This window comes from Delphinus delphis, chromosome 6, assembly GCF_949987515.2.
Source record: "Delphinus delphis chromosome 6, mDelDel1.2, whole genome shotgun sequence".
In the NCBI taxonomy this organism is placed as follows: Eukaryota; Metazoa; Chordata; class Mammalia; order Artiodactyla; family Delphinidae; genus Delphinus; species Delphinus delphis.
In genome coordinates this window covers 32,058,590-32,079,193 of record NC_082688.1, presented here as the reverse complement: position 1 = coordinate 32,079,193, position 20,604 = coordinate 32,058,590, and the positions used below count along the sequence as shown (strand labels likewise).

The window sequence follows — 20,604 nt, the reverse complement described above, 5'->3', positions numbered from 1 at the left end:
ATCTGTTCATACTCTAAAAGGATGTAAAGACTTACAAGCCCACCATCACCAGTCCTTTTCTAGGAAAAAGCAAAAAGGACAGTTCTGCCTCAGCTGCTACATTTAAGAAGAAATGATTCATGCTTAGCATGCAGTGAGAATCAGAAAAGAGCAGGAGGAGCAAACAACAGTATCCATTCCAATGAAAGTTTATTAATTTGTATGAAGTCAATTTGTGACTCATCCACATTCAAATGAATGAACAAAAACAAATTCCAAAGCTAAATATAAAATGACTTTTGGACTATCCAGGTTTCTGCTTGTTTCCACTTTCTGGACAAGACAAGGCTGTGATGCTGGCAATACATTAACACTCTCAGGCCACCAAGATCCCACTCAGTGGCTACAGTTATTTATCAAGTAGGCCAAAGAAGTTTAATATAATATTACTACAAATTACAAATCTGTATACTATACAAATATTTGTATAGTATACAAAAGAGCTACTGAACCTCCTGACTACAGCAATCAAGTAGTGACAGGAGACCAGGCCAGAGCTGACTCATGATTTACATTTAACCAGCCTTAAAAAGCATTCAACTTTAGAACCTGAAAGGATCCTTAAAGATCATACAGTCAGCCCAACATTATCCTTTTACAGATGATATTTAGGCCCCCCGCAAAAGATTAATTAACTTACCCAAGGTTGGGCAGCTTCATGGCAGCAAAACCAGCCTCAGGCCTCTGAGAAGCAATCTAGTGCTTTCTGTAAAATACAGCATCCCACTCCTGGAGAATATGCTGAAGGAACTGATCTTGTACATGTGAGGCAATTTTTTTTTTTTCCAGAGTTGGGTGATGGGAAAGGGCTATGTAGTTATATGTGGAGAGATATTTACTTGCTCCATCAACCCTAGCTAAAATGCAGATCTTATTTCATAGGCATAAATAATATCCTGAATTTATCACACATGCGTAATAACTTTTCTCTCCCAAATCACTGTGGCCTTCCAGAGTTTACCAACGACTGGGGGAAACAGGACTAAGAAATAAACTATCTTTTTAACCAGATTGCAAGCCTGTCCTGTTATTTATTAATGGATAGAAAAATATTATTTAATGAGATTAAAAAATAATATTAGCACTTATACTATTAGGTAATCTTTCCTTCTCTGGTTATTACTCTTTTCTAAAATTTTCTGTAACACAGAAAGTCTTTCCTGATCTATTATTTACTTTTTCCTTGTTAAATATTAATATTCTAATTCACATGAGCCTTTTTCTAAAACTTCTAAGAAATCATAATTCCAAAATCTCTTTGCCTAGTTTACTTCTGCATATATGTAGTGTTATACAAATCTATTTAAACATATCTTAGAAAAGAAACTCAAGAATTTATGTGTTGAACTGGTTATACATAGGTGCCATGGTTCTCAATTTTTTAAACCTTAAGAAATTTTCCCAAAAGAAGTTGATATTAACATTTCCTAGCCTACAGCATCCCATTCTTCATTGAGAGGAAGCAGCATAAGTGAAAGTACACATAGAGGGGGAAAGACTGTAGAAAAGTCAAACCAAAAGTCTGTCAGGGAAAAAAAAAAATCATAGCAAATCTTCCTACACGGCTATAATAGGTACAAGCCAAGCTGCAATTTCCTTGTATCACCATGTGGCTGGCTGGGCTTGTGGTGGGCACTATACTCAATCAGGAGTGTTAAAAGTTGAGGTAAAGAAAACAAACCACTCATGTCAAAAATATCCTAATCCATATAACTGGTTAACTTATATTATGCCTGTTCTCCTTCATATTCAAATTTAGATGGGAAATATTTTATGGATATTTACTATCTCTGTTAAACTTAGGTGCCACAGAAATTTCAAAGATATGTGAGACATGCTTTTGAAGCTTATAGTTCAACAGGGCAATAAGCTGTGGACACAAGAGCACAAAAAGAAGGCAGTAAAATAAGGACTTTATGAAAGACTAAAGCACAATCTGAGTTCATTTCTTGAACTAGTTTTAGAGGAAGGGTAAGATTTCAATAAGCAGAGAAGGGAATGCCATAAAAAGGAAAACTATGAACAAATGTGGAAGGATAAAAGGATGTCTGAAGAAAAGTGAGGATAACAGTTTGACTAGGATAGGAAAATTCTGTGGAAATAAAGAGGCCAGGATGTGGAGGCTTTGGGGTTTTATTTTGGAGACATATCCAGCTGCTGAAGACTTTTGAGCCCAGGAGTGATATAACAAAAGCCGTATTTTAGGAAGAATAATCTGGCAATGATAGAATTGATAAGGAAGGGATAGTATGCAGGTAGGTCAGACAGAAAACTACTACCATTGTCCCATGTTACTAAGCCCAGTAATTTAAGTGTATAAGTCAATGTCAGCCCAAGCTACCAAATTTTATATACATATCTTAAATGTAGTATAGAACTTCTATAGTGATTCAGGAAAACATGGACTTACACACAAGTCTTTTAATTTTCTTTCCTATCTTCACCTTAGGTAACAACTTCTGGCTTGGAATTTTCATTTCACCTTTCCTCACCCAATTTTTGTATCAGCAAGACTCATCATCATTCTTTACATATTAGCAAAATCAACAAGATTTATGTCAGTGATTAATCAGAAGAGTCTTTAAAGCAATTCTAAATCCCATTTTGTTAAAGTAACTGCTTTATATCACACACAATAAATTTCCCCCAAATTTATATTTTATTTTCCAAGAGAAAGAGCACTTTCTTTCTTGCAGACAGACTACACCTACAAAACCAAAACAAAATGAAAGATAATTATCAAGTGAATCTGTAATAGTTACTTCATAGAAAGAATTTTTAACAGATTGGCTGCCATAAGTATCATGAAAGCAGAAACTAACTGCTTTCTTTGCTTTGGGTGTAAACTAGGCCACACATGAATGTCCCTCTTCTAGAAAAAGGACCAAACCAGGTTAAGTTTTCCACATTTCACAGATTAAGATAGTCTTATTCTATTTGATTTCCCAAAAGAAGAGATTTAATTATAAAGTATTGTTTCATTTGTCATCAAAAAGGTATTTTATATTACTGAAATGGTCATATTACATAAGCCTTACAGAAAATTATGCCTGACTTTTAGTAAATCAGACTTTTGAAACAGTATAGAACAATAGATATTAATTTGAAAAAGAGAACGATTCACTTGGTTTGAGGTCACCTAAAGAACTGCATATGACTACAGCCCTAGGTTTAAGCAGAGGATGGTGTCCCAGTTTGTAAGAGAGCCTTGTCTCTGCTTCCATGACTTTCCATTTGAGTGCAAAAATGTTGCCACTTATCAGTGACCACTGGAACCTCTCCAACAGTCAGTCCAGCTTCCTACCCAGAGGAGTACTAAGCCAGCTGATTGGCTCAGTGCAATCAGACAACAGCCCTCAGCCTCACAGTAGTCAAGGAACAAAGATTGGTGACCCGATACTCAGGAAGAAAAGGACGTAAAAGGCAGAGGAGGGGAAAAAGAGGCGAGGGAAGCATATAATCAACATAAACGTCCAGAAAGTCACATTCACTCAAAGAGTCAAAGGGAGAAATGCTTTACCTGGAGATATTCAGACAGGGATGGAATTTTTTTTTTTAATGTAACATAAATAAGGAAACCGGTTTGAAACGGTCACTGAGGAAACCCAATTCATATAAACAAACTTAGCGAGAAGCTTTATAAGTACCTTCAGTGGGCAAGGATCTTTTACATACTAACATTTAAAAATGTAGTTTACTCAACAAATTCACTGAAAGGTGTTCTGTTTCCTAAAAACTGTACCTAATAACTGTTCTTTTCAGTGATTCCAGTTCTGCACGCGATTTCAAATTGAAGGGGGAATGGGTGGGGTGCAGGACATAAGAAATTTTTACAGCATGGAAATAAAAGTATTTTTAAACCTTCTTGGGGGTGAAAAGTTAGGCAAGAAGTAATACGTGGAAACTGTCAAGTGCTTCTCTACACATCCACCCACCAGATACCATCGCAGCCGGCTAGGGGAGTCTCCCTCTTCTTGCCTGACAGCTTCACTTTCTTTGAGGTCTGGAGCTGGTGATCACACTGGCCCGTCATGGTATTTTCATTTAACAAAGCAGTTACTCAACAGGGGAAAAAGCCACAAAGGAGCAGAGCAACTGCTGCTGCACCCGTGATGCAAGTGCAAGATGAGCCCCGGGCCGCCACCGCCGCCTCGGCTCCTCCGTGACGTCCGGGAGGGGTATCCCCGGCTCTCAGGAAGTGGTGGCCGCGGGCGGCTCCGCCCCCACACGACTCGGGGCTGGCCGGGCCGCGGGGTGGCTGGACGGCCGGGCCTGCCGGCTGGCGGGGATCGCCGTCCCACACCCGCGCACGCCCCGTGGGCCGCGCGTCCCGGGCCCTCCCCCGCGCCAGCACTGAGGGCAGGCGCCGCGCCCTGACTCGCCGTCCGCTCAAGTCACAGCCCGCGCGTCCCACTCTATCCCACAGCTCACACCCACTCACCCCGACCCCCTGCGCCGAGCCCGGCCCAGCGTCGCCGGTCACCAGACTGGGTCGAGCCGAGTCCAAGATGGCGACTCCGCCCCCGCCCCCTCCGCACTCCCCGCGGGGTCTGGGCGCCCCCTCACGCGGCGAGCTGGCGCCCTAGGCCCGGCTAAAAATAGCCAGGCCCGACTATATTTGGTGCGGCCGGATCCCGGCGCGGCCGCGCGCACCCCGCCCCGCCCCGCGCGCACCCCGCCCCGCCCCGCCCCGCCCGGCCCGGCCGAGAGCTGCTCTGAATGGAGAAGGGGCGGGGGTGATCGAGGGGAACCTACTCCGCTATCTGCCGCGCGCGGCGGCGGCGGGGCCCGGCCAACCGCCGAATTTAGTAACATTGCCTGCGTCAATCACGCGCCTCGCGTGCGTCAGTGCCGCGCGGCTCCAGGTCCTGCTACCCCCACCCGCCCGCCTTTGAATGGATGCAATGTAGCAGCGCCCTCCTTCTTTGTGAGACTGGATTGGAACCCGTGGCAGTGCAGAGGCACTGTTCCTGTCCGCTAGGTCAACTTTCGTAGTACCCTTCCAGGTCTTCTCCACACCACCCTGTCTGAAGCGGAAGTGGAGGCGAAGAAATATATACCCATAGCATATGTATAATTCTAGTTTTGTTTCCAAGTTTCTTGTGGTAGCTCGAACCTTCAATTCTGAGTTGTGTGCTCCGCCCCACACACACACGCAAAGATTGTAACAGGTCAAAGACATAAATGTCACGTCTGATTCAAGCGGACCACATGGGGACCATGTCTGTCTGCATTGTTTCACTCAAATACTTTCTCCTTCTCAAAAAAATCATTTTTAAAAGAGGTTGTTTTCACCCAGCTGCAACCTTTGGAACTAGGAGACTTTAATTCTGATAAAATTTTGTTTTTGTTTTCAGCAAGAAATTCACACTTAAATTCATCACTTCCAGGAAGAAATTGCTCTCCCTAACAGAATCGCCCAGGCTTTCAGCTCACCATTTCATAACAAATGTGTCCCAGGAGACCAGAGCAAATCCCGTAGCGAGGGACTGACTAATAAATCCTGTTGACTGATTTCGAAATGTTTAATTTGGGAGGTGGGAGGGTAGGCCCGTCTACAACCATCAAAAAGTGAAAGTGCGAGCTGAGAGTTACATTTCTGATGGGAGGGGGGTGATTTGCAAGTCAGACCCGCTCAGCTGTTCAACACGTGTGTTTGTTTTACACACAATAAGTAGCTTCTGCTGCAGCGCGCGCGGATGACGGATGTGCACTTAGTTGGGTTATAAAGTCCAGTTAGGAAACCCACATTTAAGTGTAAAGAAATAAAACCTTATCTTCCCAGAGCCATCGGTATCCCTGTGCAAAACACGCACCCAGCAAATGATGGGAGGAGGAGAGAGATTAGCCTAGGCGCAGGGAGCCAGAGAGACGTAAACAGCTTTAGAACTGTTGCTTGGGGAAAGAGCAGCACCTCGGGGAGTCTTCGGACTGGTGCCTGACTCCTGCACCCGCTGCCAGGTCACTCGGAGAAGCTGGCTGGCTGAGCCTTCCCTTTCGGAAGAGCTGTCCTCTCTCTTACCCCCTCGCCCTGGCTCCCTGCCTCGGGGCAGCCTCGGAGGCGCGCCAGTAGCACTCCTCCAACTCTACTCCACCCGAGTCTGACAGCTGGGCGGTCCCGCCTGACCCGCGGGCGGGCCGCTGCACCCTCTTACAGAATAGCGCCCGGGCAAGCAGCGCGGTTGCAAACGGGTTGGCAGCGCGGGTGCGAAAGGCCCCCGGGCCGGGACTGGCCGCGCGGCATAGTTTCCATTGCGCTACCCTGCAAATGGCCGGGGAACGCGCGCGCGCGCGCACACATGCACACACACCCCCTCCCTCGCACACGCGGAACCGGCTGGGCCAGGGGAGGGAGGAGGAGGGTGACGTAGCGTCCCATGGCGTCACATTGACGTCTCGCATTCCAGGCACTCTATGGAGAGGCCGCTAGGGCTCCTGTGGCATAAATGACGTGCCGAGAGAGAGAGCGAACGCGCAGCCGGGAGAGCGGAGTCTCCTGCCTCCCGCCCCCCACCCCTCCAGCTCCTGCTCCTCCTCCGCTCCCCACACACAGACAAGCTCACACCCGCTCCCTCACTCGCACACACAGACACACGCGCGCACATACGCTCCTCACACACACTCCACTCTCTCCCGCGCGCTCACACCCCTCTCACCCTGCGCCCTCGCGGGTGCAGCGCTGCGCGGCAGGCGGACGCCCCTCCCGGTCTCACTTTGCAACGCTGACAGCGCCGGCGGTGGCTGTGGAGGTGGGAACAGAAGCGGCATCCTACCCCCTGGTCGCGGCCCGAGCCAGGACGCCCGCGGAACCCCTCGGCGGCGCTCTCCCATGAATCGGGATCGCAGCATCCCCTGCCAGCAGCTCACTGCCTCTGGGAGCCGCTGGACTTCTACACCGCAGCCCTTCCGGGACAGCAACTGTGACTCCCACCCCCCCCGCCGCCCCCAGTGCAGATTTCGGGGCAGCTTTCTAGAAACTCGCTCTAAAGACGGAACCGCCACAGCACTCAAGTACGTATGAGATTCGCTCAGTTAATAGGGGGACTTGCTAAAAAGTTGGCGCGCTGGGAAGCTTAGCTTCTGAAATTGACAACTTTGAGTGTGGGGTTTTCCCCCCTCGCCTCCTCGCTCAGGCTTTGCTCGCGGAGTCGCCGGTGGGTTCTGATCTGAAACTTTTCCCCCGTAGCGGGCCTGCGGGGATCTCTGGAGCTTGTGGGATTCCTCTCCCTACCCAAAGAGGCGAAAAGCCTCTAACAAAGAGGAGGACCGGGATTTGTGCAGTAGCAGCTCCAGCGATGTAATTCAGGGTATTTCGGCTCTAGTTGTCATGGTAATGATGCTCTAGGCGGCGGCAGCGGCAGGGAGTTGCAGCTCCGGTGATGAACGGCAGTAATTTTCCTGCCTTTTAACTAGGATTGAAAATAGGGGCTCCGGTGGGTCCAAGTTAATATGCCTAATGGTGACTCCGAGACGGTTGACTGGGAGGAAGCTTGGGAGGGAAGGGGCCTGGTCAGCAGCGGCCGGAGTTTGCAGCGGCGCTCCGAGGATCTCAGGAAAGAGGGCGTAATTGTAGGAATGTGGCTTATTGTATTGAAATGAGCCTGGGGCTCCACCAGGCACGTCTGCCTGGCGTCGCCGACTTGCCCGTTTACACTTTTCCCTTCGGAGGTAATCGGGTGTAATTGCCGACCCCAGTGCCCCGACACGCGTGGGAACGGTGTCCCTCTCCTCCGGGCCTTGAGTCGGTATGGGAGAGGCGTGTTTTACTCTTAACTGACAGAACTCGCGCTTTTGGAGAAGTTGCTCGTAGTGTTTTACTCTTCATAGAAATGAAAGTTCTCGGTGGTGAGAGGAGAGCGGTCAAGCGGGCGCAGCCTGCGGAGGCTGACTTCCAAAGGCACCTCTCGAACCTGTTGGAAGCTTGGGTCAGTCGTGAGGGAGAAAGCATTTGTCCCTTCGTTCCAAAGAACGTTCTTGGAGATTGTCATTTATTTATTATGCCCACGGATTCTCCAGAGGGAAGAGCTGCAAGGAGTTGGGTAATCAGAAATCTCGGGCTATTATCCCAGAGCCCTAGGGTGCCAGGAGAGAGGTACAGGGCGCCCTTCAGTCATTTCATCGCGAATCCAATCCTGAATCTTCTTTTCCCACGACGGAGAAATATTTTATAGAACTGAGCTAGGGAAAGGAACAGCTGCCTAACGCGGCTGCTGAGCACAATGAATGAAGTTTGAGTTTATTCGAGTTCTCTTATCCGAGCAAGACGCTCGTAATGTGAATATCAAAGACCTCTTAGGCCACAGCAGCCTCCACACCCGCTCCCTGCCCCCGCACCCCCACCCCCCACCCCCACCCCCGCTTCCCTGGGACCGTGCGCTCGCAGAAATTCTCCCCCGCGGTTTGTCTCCTCTCCCTCTGTCTTTCTGAGAATCTCTGTCTTTGCCTTTCTGTCGGTCTCTTCTCCACTCCTCCTGCCCCCGCCCAACCTCCGCCCCCGCTCCCCAGGGTTGGAAACTCCGTGGAGGAGCCCCGGTCACAATGGTGCGTTTCACGGTTTCCTTCACACACTTCACCACGGGGAGGGGAACACGGGGGTGTTCCTTTCGTCTGCCCACGAGAAAGAAAGGGGCTTTGACAGAGGTAGTTATTTCTTCCTAATTTACAACCCCGAGGCTCCGTGCTCTCGGCCGCGGCGGCCGCGAGCGGGAGCGGAGCAACGTGTTTCCAGGCTCTGAGGCTTTGCCTAGGTAACCGGTCGTTTCGGGGCGGGGGGGTAGGGGGGGCGGAGAGAGCCGAGGGGCGCTCGGCTCGGCGGCTGTAGGAAGTGCGGTGTGGCTCTTCCCCGTGAACGCCGGGCGCTCGAGGGGAGCCCCTTCCTTGGGAAGACGCTACCCTCGCCCACCCCAGTCAGAGGCCTATCCTTGGAGAAAGACTCCGCTTGAAAGGCCGCGGTGAAGGGCGGGAATGCGGGCACCTGGAGGAGGTGGTGGGAGGTTGCCAGAGACTCCCACTGAAGATGCGGGAGGGACGGGAAGCGCAAGCTACAGCCGTGGGAAGATCCGCCCTTGACTGCGCTAGGGCGAGCGCAGGCTTTCTGTAGTATCAGCTGGGGCTGGGGTTGGGGATGGCAAGGGAATCCCCCATTTCCTGGCCGTCGAGGGCTCCCCGGATCTGGGGGCTCCGATACCCTCTTTCCTTTCAGGCAAGCCCAGGGGCGGCGGGAGACGAAACTTATCCGACACCCGCGGCCCGCGCACCCCCGAGGTTTTTGGAATTTTGGTAGTTTGGGGTTTTTTATTTTTCGAGTCCCCGTTCCCATCCGTTAAGCTGCGAGTGGGTGCGGGCAAAGGGGGCGCTATAGGCCGGAGTTTGGGGCCGTGGGATCCTTACCCGAGGCCCGCCGAAATGAGCTTCTAGCTACAAAGTTTCGCTAAGGCTTTGCGCAGAGACGCTCACCCCAGAGCCGCTCTCGGCGCCCTCCGGAATGTGCCCCCCTCCGGGTCGCCGGATGGCCCCGAGCCTCGAAGTCGCCCACCCTCTGGGATACCGCCCGCTGGGCGCAGGGGGCCTCCCTCCCCTCTCACCACCAGCGGCAAACGCCAACCGCCTTGTGCCTCGTTTCCAGCGCCGGCCTATTTCCACTGTGTCCTTTTGTTTGCTTGACCCCTGGCCCCCGAAACTCGCGGCTAATAGAGGCGAAGCTCCATTAGCATTTAGAATGAAAAGCGCAGACTTTCTTAATTCCTCGGGGCATTCATGCATTCGTTCCGTACCCTGTGCCTTTCCTATGCAACGTGTAAAATTTGTATTTGAGGGGTGGGGGCGGGTGAAGTTGGAAAATATTTTCCGCTCGTGCACACTCACAGACTCCGATTCGGGCGGAACTCCTTCCTCAAGTGTTCTCCATTCTTCGATTTTCATGACATCGTTAGCTTGGAACCAATTGTGGGGGCAGATAGATTAATTTCTGGGCGACGACTGGCTGCGCGTTTTTTTAGCCTCGGTTCGGGAACCACAAAACCGCGGTGAGCGCGGGCAGCCTTTCCTCGGCTCCCCCAAGGCGCTGTGATGCTTGCTGCCCGGGGACTCCGGTCACCTTAAGCACTGCTTTCTTACCCTTCTAATTCTTTTGTAATTAATGCATTTCTAGAGATCTATTCAACCCTCACCGCCGTACGCCCAGTCCAGGCCGCGGTGACCCAGCGTGGTCTCACTGTGACCTTTGTCTTCTCTCCTGGTGCCCGCAGAGCCCACTGCGGAAGAGCGCAGCCCGGCAAGCCCCAGCCCTGAGACTGGACCCTCAGCGGAGCCGGGCAGCACCTCCGCCGCTTCGCCCCGCCGGACGTCCCCGCCTCCTCCACTCTCAGCCTCCGCTGGAGAGACCCCCAGCCCCACCATTCAGCGCGCAAGATATCCTCCAGGTAGGTCTGAAGGCACGACCCCTTATTCCTCCCGGGCTGGGATATGTGGGTGGGGGAGCCACATACCCAGCAAGCAGGCTGGTCGACTTGCCCAGCGCCAGGACAGCGAGTGACTGCTGGCCGCGAATTTCACGGCACAGGTGGCTTCCTTGCACGAATCTCCTATGGATACCACACCCTGTTGCTACCTCGTGGAGCAGCCAAATTAAATTAATCGTATTGCTCAAAGATATTTTTCCTGAGAAAAATGCAAATACACCAACAGATTTGGATCTTTTATACATTTTAATGTCTTCATATTTGCTCTATTTTTAATGCTAATGCATTTAAGTTATGGGATCATTTCGAACAATGCAAAGCATTTTTGTTTGTATAAAACGCAAATCATTTGGGTGCAGACATTTGGATTATTGAAGCTCAAAGGGAAAGAGAGAAAGCATTTGAGCTGAAAACCAAGGAGTAAATTTGATTTGGGCAAAAGAAAGGATTGCAGGTTTGGCTTGTAATACCTCTTTATGCATTTGGTAAAGGGATACCAGGTGCCTGGCCAAAGAGATGCAGATAAATAGAACTCAGTCCCAGCAAGCTCATCTTCTATCTGGAAACCTCAGAAAGACAAAAAGAAGAGCAATAGGTAGGGATTGGCAAAGAAGAATGATAGAAAAGACTCATGGAGAAATTCAAGGGAGGAGAACAAATGAAACATCAGGCAGTGTTCTTTCTTTTAAATGACTAGCCTTTCATTTTACCCCAACAACTGGACAGCAGGATAAGTGCTCTTTTAACTTCAAACTAATGAGTGTTTGTAGGGCGCTCGGAAAATAAAGGCTTGAACTGGCCTCTCCTCATCACTGCTTCTTCCACCAGGCCTTCAACACCTTTCTACAAGTCAAGATTTCATCCCATACATGTATGACTCAATCAGATTTGGAAATGTGGGTAAGAGAAAGATGTCAAAGGAGATGTTAAGTATTCACTTTTCTATTAGTCACACCTTTTACACCATAGACTCCAAAGACACGCTAAGCACGTGGTTTTCCTTTGGCTCAGAAAAACCAACCACCAGAAACTGCCCAGTTTACTATTTATATTTAGCCATAAAGAAAGGGAAATAATTAGTTAAATTATCCACTAGATCCAATATTTCTTAGGGCTTTCTCATCCAGTTCAACCTCTCTGAACAATAGTAAGCACTCCAGATATCATTGCTTTGGGGGCTGAGAGAAACTAAACCTATTAGGAAACTGCTTTCTTTTCTAGGGGTGCTAATTCTTCTGTCATAAGAAAATATGTAGGTAACTAACCTATTATGACAACTGTAAACTACTGTTATAAAGCAGCCACTGATATATTTTATTTCTTAGAATGGGGGGGAAAATACACACACACACACACACACACATATATATATAGCATACATGGCAGAGAGCAGGTTTGGTGGGTGTTCTGTTGCAGCTGCTGATCTTTTTCTTTGCAGATGGTGCAAACTCCCCCGAGTCCATTTCCTGGACCTACGTTCCTACCTCACCACCTAGCTGGCTGAAATCATCAACAGGGGTCCAGTTTGAGCAGGCTGCTAGCCTTTCTTGGAGGAGTAGGGAGAGGGTGGGAGAAAGCAGCCACAATGTGTGTGGGTAGCCTCAGTTGGCACTGATAAAATGTTAGAATGTCACTGGGCCAGTAAGTCCCATGTAGGACACCTTTTTTTTTTCTTTCTTTCTTTTACTAACTCATAGGTTTACAAATCAAAACGTGTGACTTGGGGGATGAGTAGTCTCTTTCACCCAAAAGAAACCAACACAGCATTCACTGGATTTCTTCTTGTCCTCCCAATTTGTGGCCGAGGTCACTTCATTTAATCTCTAGGGCTCAAAACCACTTTTAAAAACACGACTGGGCTTATGAGGGAAGACATCAAAATTCACAGATATAGTGGAGGACAGGGCAAGGGAGGGAAGGTGAGCACAGAAATCCTCAGGAGGCTGGGTTTTGGCAACCTGTGGCCCCTTTGGCAGTTTGTCAGGGATTCAACTTTCTTCCCAGGGGAAGAAGGAAGGAAGGAAGGGAGGAAGGAAGGAAAGAAGGAAGGAAGGGAGGGAGGGAGGAAGGAAGGACGGACTCTAAGTCTATGATACTAGAAGGTGAAAAGAATGTCACTTCCTCTCTATTTCCCATATTGGAGAGCGACAAGTCCATTGCTACCTATTAGCTAGCAAGAGTGCCGACTTGCTTCTGAGAGACCTTTTTCCTCTCCCTTGCAGATATGCCCTGTGTGCAAGCCCAGTATAGCCCTTCACCGCCAGGTTCCAGTTATGCAGCACAGACATATGGCTCGGAATACACCACGGAGATCATGAATCCTGATTACTCCAAGCTGACCATGGACCTCGGCAGCACCGAGATCACGGCCACGGCTACCACGTCCCTGCCCAGCTTCAGTACCTTCATGGAGGGCTACTCGAGCAACTACGAACTCAAGCCCTCCTGCCTGTACCAGATGCAGCCGTCGGGGCCCCGGCCTTTGATCAAGATGGAGGAGGGCCGCGCGCACGGCTACCACCATCACCACCATGACCACCACCACCACCACCACCACCAGCAGCAGCCATCCATTCCACCCCCCTCCGGCCCAGAGGACGAGGTGCTGCCCAGCACCTCCATGTACTTTAAGCAGTCCCCGCCGTCCACCCCCACCACGCCGGGCTTCCCCCAGCAGGCAGGGGCGATGTGGGAGGACACGCTGTCCTCGGCACAGGGCTGCATCGCACCCGGCCCGTTGCTCGACCAGCCGATGAAGGCGGTGCCCACGGTGGCAGGCGCGCGCTTCCCGCTCTTCCCCTTCAAGCCCTCGCCGCCGCACCCGCCCGCGCCCAGCCCCGCAGGCGGCCACCACCTCGGATACGACCCGACGGCCGCCGCCGCGCTGAGCCTGCCGCTGGGAGCCGCCGCCGCCGCCGCCGCCGCCGCGGGCAGCCAGGCAGCTGCGCTCGAGGGCCACCCGTATGGGCTGCCGCTGGCCAAGAGGGCGGCCGCGCTGGCCTTCCCGCCGCTCGGCCTCACGGCCTCCCCCACCGCATCCAACCTGCTGGGCGAGAGCCCCAGCCTGCCGTCGCCGCCCAACAGGAGCTCGGCGTCGGGCGAGGGCACGTGCGCTGTGTGCGGGGACAACGCCGCCTGCCAGCACTACGGTGTGCGCACCTGCGAGGGCTGCAAGGGCTTCTTCAAGGTGAGCACTCGCCCCTCCGGCTCCCTCTCCCCTCAGCAGCCAGCCTCCCCAGACACCCGCTCGAGTGAGCGTCTAAGCGGGCCCTTCCCGGTTTGAGAGGTGTACTGGTTATACTGTGCATTTCAGAAGCCTTTCCTAGCACCCTCACACCCACTTTCTCAGGGCTTTTTAACTTGACGTCCATTACAGGAGGCCCAGACGGGCTTGAGGGGGCTGTGAACTTCCTGACTTGGCGTTACCTCCTGCTTATTTTTCTGGAGAGAGCTTTCAGCAGATTCGCAAGGGGATCTGTGACCTCAAAAATGCAAACACCTCACTGTGTTCCTCTTCTGTCCATCCAGGATGTCTGAGGCAATAGGGTCTGTGTGCCAGGCCCTGGGTATCTGTATCTCATTTAATCCTCCTAGGAAGAGCTAGGACTCTAGACTCAAACAGAACTGACATTGAATTTTGGTCACCCACTAGCTATTTTTACTAACAGCGTCTTGAATGTTTAATTATCCTTGTTTCATAGATGAGGAAATGGAGGCTCAGGGAGGTTAACTGCCCCTGGACACACACTCAGAGAGTGAGATGGAGGCAGGATGCCAACTCATGTTTGCATGACCTCAACGTGCATGCCCTCTTCACAGGTCTGCAGCTGCAGAATAGACAGGGGCAGCTGGTGGATGCAGTTTGGGGCAGCTTGCTCTGTAGAAGATAGTAGCTGGGGTCTCATCTTCTGTACCACACAGAGTGGGGACACTCTTCATTATCTCAGAGACCCAAAGGAGAATTTTATAGTGGGAGGGTCTTCAGCCTCCCCCTTATTTTGCCCAGGAGGATACTGAAGTCTAGAGAGGTGATTTAGTTGCACATGGGGACAGTTCCAGCTGGTTTCTCCTGACTCTTGAGTTCAGTGCTCTTCTCACCACTCAGGGGGAACAGGCCTTGTTCTCTTGCAGCTCTGTTTTTGCTACTGACTCCCAGACTTCTTCAGACACTTAATTCTGTGCCACCCTCCCCACTCCTCACTCCCCTGGCTATTATGTCAGGCATTTGCAAACCCCTGAATGCTCAATAATCACTTCCTAGCCTTCAGTGCTGGGCAGGGTGGAGGGAGAGGAGAAGCTGGATGCTGATTGGATAATGAGGATTTGGGAGGCCAATAGGATGTATCTGGGAGCATGCTGGAATTGGAGTCAGAACACTCAAATAGGAGTCCTTGATCTGTCACCTACCAATTTTATGATGTTGGGCATGACACTTCCTTCCAGGCCTCAGTTTCCCTATCAGGTGAATAAATTTCAGAGAAAGGCTGTGAGTATTAAATGAGAGAAATGTTTATGAAAGCACTTTATAAGCTTTAAAGGGCCATAAAAGAATAGTTCATTATAAATGAAAATAGAAACATTTATTAAAAAAATGCACATGTGTGCATTGGTATACATACCAACAAGCAACAGTTATTTTTGATCTGGAGATAGGAATCATGTGATTAATTTCTGCAGATAAATGAGAAAATGCTTGTGGAAGGATTTTGCAGTATGTTAAATGCCATACAGGAGGTATGCAGGATTATGATGTTTTAAATGTAGAACCATCGGTTTAGCCGTTTTTTTCTGTCTTAACTACTCAAGCTTTACTTTCAAGTAACTGCATTCCTTTAGCAGATTTGCTTTTTACAGCATTTCAGCGGAAATGCTGAAAGGCAGTGAAATGGGCAGCTGAAAGGGGAAAAAGAAAGAAAAACAAGAGAAGTATAAGTAATCCACAGATATAATCACCCCTGAATTGACCAAAATACAGGAGTGGTGATACATTCCTCGTCTACAAATGTCAATTAAGTGTTCCCCAACAGCATCCTTCTTCAGCAGCAATATCTTGAAAACAAATCTATACTCGAAAGGGTAGGGGTAGGATAAGGGAGAACCACCCCACAGATCTGTTAATTAAGGGAATGGGAGCAGGTTTTACCCAGTGGCTTTCTACCATTAAATTGAATTCTTTAAAAATGTGACATGAAGTGCAGTTAATGATGGGAATTCAGTGATTGAACCATAACGATCTCTCCCTGTCCTTAAACTATTGTGCAGGCATACACAAATGTGAGGAAGGTTTGAGGTTATTGGGAAAACGTATACCTGAAGCAAAATGCCACCAGCACTGAAACTGGGATATCTTTGAGGACGATGGCAAGAAATAGAGTTTTTTTAATTACTTCATGTTCAATGAAAGAGAGCTTCATTTAGGAAACACAAGTCTCCTACCCTTACAAACTGCTGCGAATTTAAATGGTGGAAACCTCAGAAGTATGTTTGTGTTTTGGAAATTTTGCATTTTAAACTAAAATCACCTGCTAAAGCAGGGAAAATGTATCTGGCTTTAAATTTTATATAAGCAGTTTAGGAATGATCTCTTAAAATGAAATTAAAAGGTGATAGAGTGAAAACTGATACAAGGGGGTTGAGAACTGCTGAAAATTAAAAAAGATAGAAAGTAAGTCTATTTAGAATTTTAGACACAAAATAGATCACCAGTCCCAAATTACCTGGATTTCTTTTTTTTATGCAGCCCAGGCTTACCAAATAAATTCCAGCTTTCTGCTCTATTTGGAGTTGAATAGATTCAGGTAATTCCTGAATGAGTGGTAAATACACATCCATTTGCACAAATGTTTTTAATTTTTTTAAAAAAATCAAGCATTCTCTTATATTTGGAGCATAAAATATCCTTTATTATTTCTTCATGTTTCATTTTAAAATTATACATGATTCTGAAGAATACAACATTATTTTATAACCAGGCCCAAGTTTTATGATACGTCTTTTACAGTATGGCTATTTTGATGTCTGTGTCAATAGTCATTTATGAAATAACCAATTAATGGGAATTTTCATTGAAAATATATGGCTCTCATATTCCTTCTTTTATCTCATTCTTTTTGTTTGTTAGGTATTTTTTTTTCTTTCTTGGATGTGATAGCGGTTTTTAGTATCCCATTTTACGATTTTGCTTTCAAAAATGAGAAATGGACAGTTTACCATTCTTTTAAAAATAAAATACACTATACAAGCTGATTAAGTGATTTTTTTGCATTAAAACATTATTTCCTATATGTTATAACTAGACAAGTCCTCGTTTTTGCTTTTTATGATTTCATCTCTATTGGGGAACAAAGCCAGTTTCTGTGATATTTGACTTACAATAGTGATATCCAGCAAAGTACATCCCAGATCATTTTGATTTTATTTTAATAAGGTCAGCAATAATCAGGGGAGTGGAACAAGTAGAAAATTGTTCCCAAAGGGATATTAAAAGTGAAGATAATCTAATCCTCCAAGGTATGATATGTTGACCTGGTAATTTCAGATATGATTTTATCATTCAGACTTGGGTGTCTCCTGAGACTTGCTTCAGAACAATCCGAGATGATTTTCATTGTCAGCAGCTAACACTAATAAAATTGTTTTTCCTGCAGGCTAGCGTGTTAGGAAATTAAATTTATCTAATTATACAAATTGCACTGTCGCTTTTCACATTGTAATTAAAATACATCTTGTCAGGTCCTACCTCTTTCCAGAAACTATTAGTTGACTATCTCTGTATTGTATTTCCTCAGAGAACAGTGCAGAAAAATGCAAAATATGTTTGCCTGGCAAATAAAAACTGCCCTGTAGACAAGAGACGTCGAAACCGATGTCAGTACTGTCGATTTCAGAAGTGTCTCAGTGTCGGAATGGTTAAAGAAGGTATGGATATAATGCTTTTTGTCCAGCTTGCTTATAAATATTCTCAGATATCACTGAAAAAGTTAATGTTTACATTAGAATGGTGAAGTTTCCTAGTTTCCCTTTCTTTTCAACATTTTATTTTTATGGTGTGTATTTACATTCAAAAATAGCTGAGGTCTACTTATTCTAATTTCTCAAAATCAATAGAGAGCCTGTGTACATACATCTTTGTTCTATTTGAGAAGGAGACTTTTAGGGCTAATTCATTACCAAATGTAAGTATGGGGTGGCTTTTATGCTGCTCGTTTCAACTCTCATTAAATCATTGTGTGGCTATTACTCCAAACTTATTGCCACTTTTAAATGGTTGGTATCATTAATGATTTGCTCAACTGTAAAGTGTTTTGATTCCTTTTCGTGATTTATGGCTGTTCATGGATATCTTTGAAGACATTTTTTGTTTGTTTCTCTCGGTATCAGTCGTCCGTACAGATAGTCTGAAAGGGAGGAGAGGTCGGCTGCCTTCCAAACCAAAGAGCCCATTACAGCAGGAAGCCTCTCAGCCCTCTCCACCTTCTCCTCCAATCTGTATGATGAATGCCCTCGTCCGAGCTTTAACAGACTCAACGCCCAGAGATCTCGATTATTCCAGAGTAAGTTTTATGATGTCTTGCTCTTGAATGAATGATCAGGGTCTCTGTTCATGATAATAGTAATAAGAGTGGATTGAATGACTTTGTGCCTGGCACTGTGCTCAACCGTTTTCATACCTTTTCTCTATTTTTCACTTCACTTAACAATTCCAGTGCATCCATTGCACCAAATAATTTTTGCCTTATTGAATCTCTAAATGCCTTAACAAATGACCCTGACAGTGCTGCACCTGTCATACCCATTGTTGCAGGATTCCTGATGGTTGTGCCAACGAAAATTTGCACAGGTGAATTACAATTTGTACATTTCTTTCATGCTTTAGACAAAGTGACTACTTTTTTTTTCCATATTGTGACCAAACCATCTGGGTAAGCTTCAAGTTATCCTTAAACATTTTACCCAATTGCACCGGCATTGACTGACCTAGTGCTTATACTGAGGGATTAAACCATTGATGGAGAGGAGCAAACACTGGCCTTGACATCGGGAGGTGTCAGGAGGACTTGGGATGGAATGCTGCCTCTGCTGCTTCCTGCCTGTGTCACCTGGCTCCTGCTCTTGGCTTTCTCATCCTTACAGTGGAGATGATTACAATATTTAACCTCAGAGGGATGTTTTGAACATCAGTCACACAGGAATGACGGTTGAGAAAACATTTGAAAATTGTAAATGATTACCAGTGTTGTTATTTAAGCCAACCAAAATGTATTAACACTTTTATTTCATATGGGATATAGTAAAATATCATCAGTTTAAACCCTGCAATTTCCCAGAAATTTGGATAACACAAAGAATGATGAGGAAGGATTTTCGGAGCAAAGGTATAAACATTACTGGAAGGCAGTTTTAAAAGAGACTTAGAAAAGCAGACTTCTAGTAAGACAGGGTCTCACCCAAGAAGAAAAGAAAGGAAAAAGATCTCAATTATTGAGCAATTTCTATGTGCTAGGCATTGTGGTACTTTGTCTCATCTAACCATTGAAAGAAGCATGAACTGTACGAATGGTTAATCCCACCGTAAGACAAGAAAACTTAGAAACACAGTTTACGCACAGATAAGAGAGATACCAGTCCAGGGATCCCCAGTTGGTTGATTTGGCTTGGCAGCAGCTACCAGATTGCCCTCTCCAGGTCCAATCAGTATTTCAAACTTCTGGTTGAAGAGCTGGCCAACAGTGTGAGAGTGTCTGCCATATGCCCTTCTTTTAGGCTGCAATGTTGACGAAAGTGAAGGGGTGATTTGTATATCTGCTGTGATCTTCCTTCCCTCATCCCCTCCCTCATTTTAGGTTGTGAAGCCTCCTCTCCACACTTGAGCACAAGACTTCATATGAGAAGCATGGTAGACCCTTAGCATCAAAGGTTGAGGACTCTTACTCTGATTACAAGTAGCATCTCTTGACTGAAGTCAAGTCTCAAATAATAGTCTAACAGAATAATGCAGTGATTAAGGGCTTAGGTTTTGGAACCATGCAGGCCTCGATTAAAATCCCAACACCATCATGTACTAGCTGGGTGATCTTGAGCAACTGATTAAATCTTTTAATGCATCAGTTTCCTAATCTGTGTTGTGGCGTAATAATAATAATATCTACTTCCCAGGGTTTAACTTCCCAGGGAAGTTTAAATAAGATGATACTTGTCAAAGCTTTAGCACAGTGCCCTGTATGTTATCTCCTTGACCAAAACTTCTTATTCTATCCTTTGTTGAATGTTCTAATGAGTATAAACACTACACATGTCAGGTGCTATGTAGCAAAACCACTAAGGTAAGTGTTATGATCTCTCATAGATGAGATTAAAACTGAGAAAGGCTAAAGGACTGACTTGCCCAAGGTCACCTAGTAATATGTATCAGAGATAGAATTAGAAGCCAAGTGGGCCCAATTTGGCCCCCAAAGTCTGTGCTCTTAAAACCATAATTCCTTGCATCTCTGGTTTCAGTGAGAGTGGGTGAGAGAAAAGCATTTGGGAATAAAAACTTTTCCATGAGCCAACTCTGGCCTTCCCTTATGCAATTCATCTGAATTAATGAAGCTTCTTGGCACTGCCTTCACTGAGGCTACAGCACACAATCTGACCTTGTTCTGGGGCATTTGAAATCACTATTGATGGCCAGTCCAGAGGTTTAGTCCACGAAGTGATTTGGTGGGTTGGGGGGGCCCAAATTATCCAATTATTGGTCTACATGGCCTAATTAGTTATTCAGCAGCAAACCCTACCCCGTACTTTGAGTTGTCCCAGATGGGAACTGCCTCACCGTGAAAAATCAATCCACTGTGTTTGCTTGCTTCTGCACCATTCAGGGTGTTAGGCTAGAGTCATCATCCTCATCAACAAACATTTATCCAATTTAATTGTTAGCTTTGCCCAAAATAACAGATTGACCATGCCAGAGTCTGGGTCACACTGATACTACCTTTGGGGCCTGGCTCAATTTTGTAAAGCGTATTTATTTTAATTGCATTGTTTTGGAATTGGGTTGAACCTCATAGCTTGGATTCTCCTGCTTTTAGATAGCTTTACAAAATTATCAAAAATTGGACCCAAA

General features: G+C 47.0%; 1 protein-coding gene across 2 annotated transcripts in view; it reads left to right on the top strand.

The window, feature by feature from the left end:
• Positions 1–10,373: 10,373 nt before the first annotated feature.
• Positions 10,374–20,604, top strand: part of NR4A3 (nuclear receptor subfamily 4 group A member 3) — a 32,913-nt gene continuing 22,682 nt past the window's right edge. The window contains exons 1-4 of one of the 2 annotated variants that reach the window (XM_060013361.1): positions 10,374–10,460; positions 12,722–13,686; positions 17,288–17,417; positions 17,880–18,052. In XM_060013361.1, coding sequence (XP_059869344.1) covers positions 12,724–13,686; positions 17,288–17,417; positions 17,880–18,052 — 1,266 coding nt within the window. In that variant the 5' untranslated portion in view covers positions 10,374–10,460; positions 12,722–12,723. Of the gene's footprint in view, positions 10,461–11,368; positions 11,400–12,721; positions 13,687–17,287; positions 17,418–17,879; positions 18,053–20,604 lie in introns of those variants that run through there. The other variant, XM_060013360.1, reaches the window with a different exon arrangement.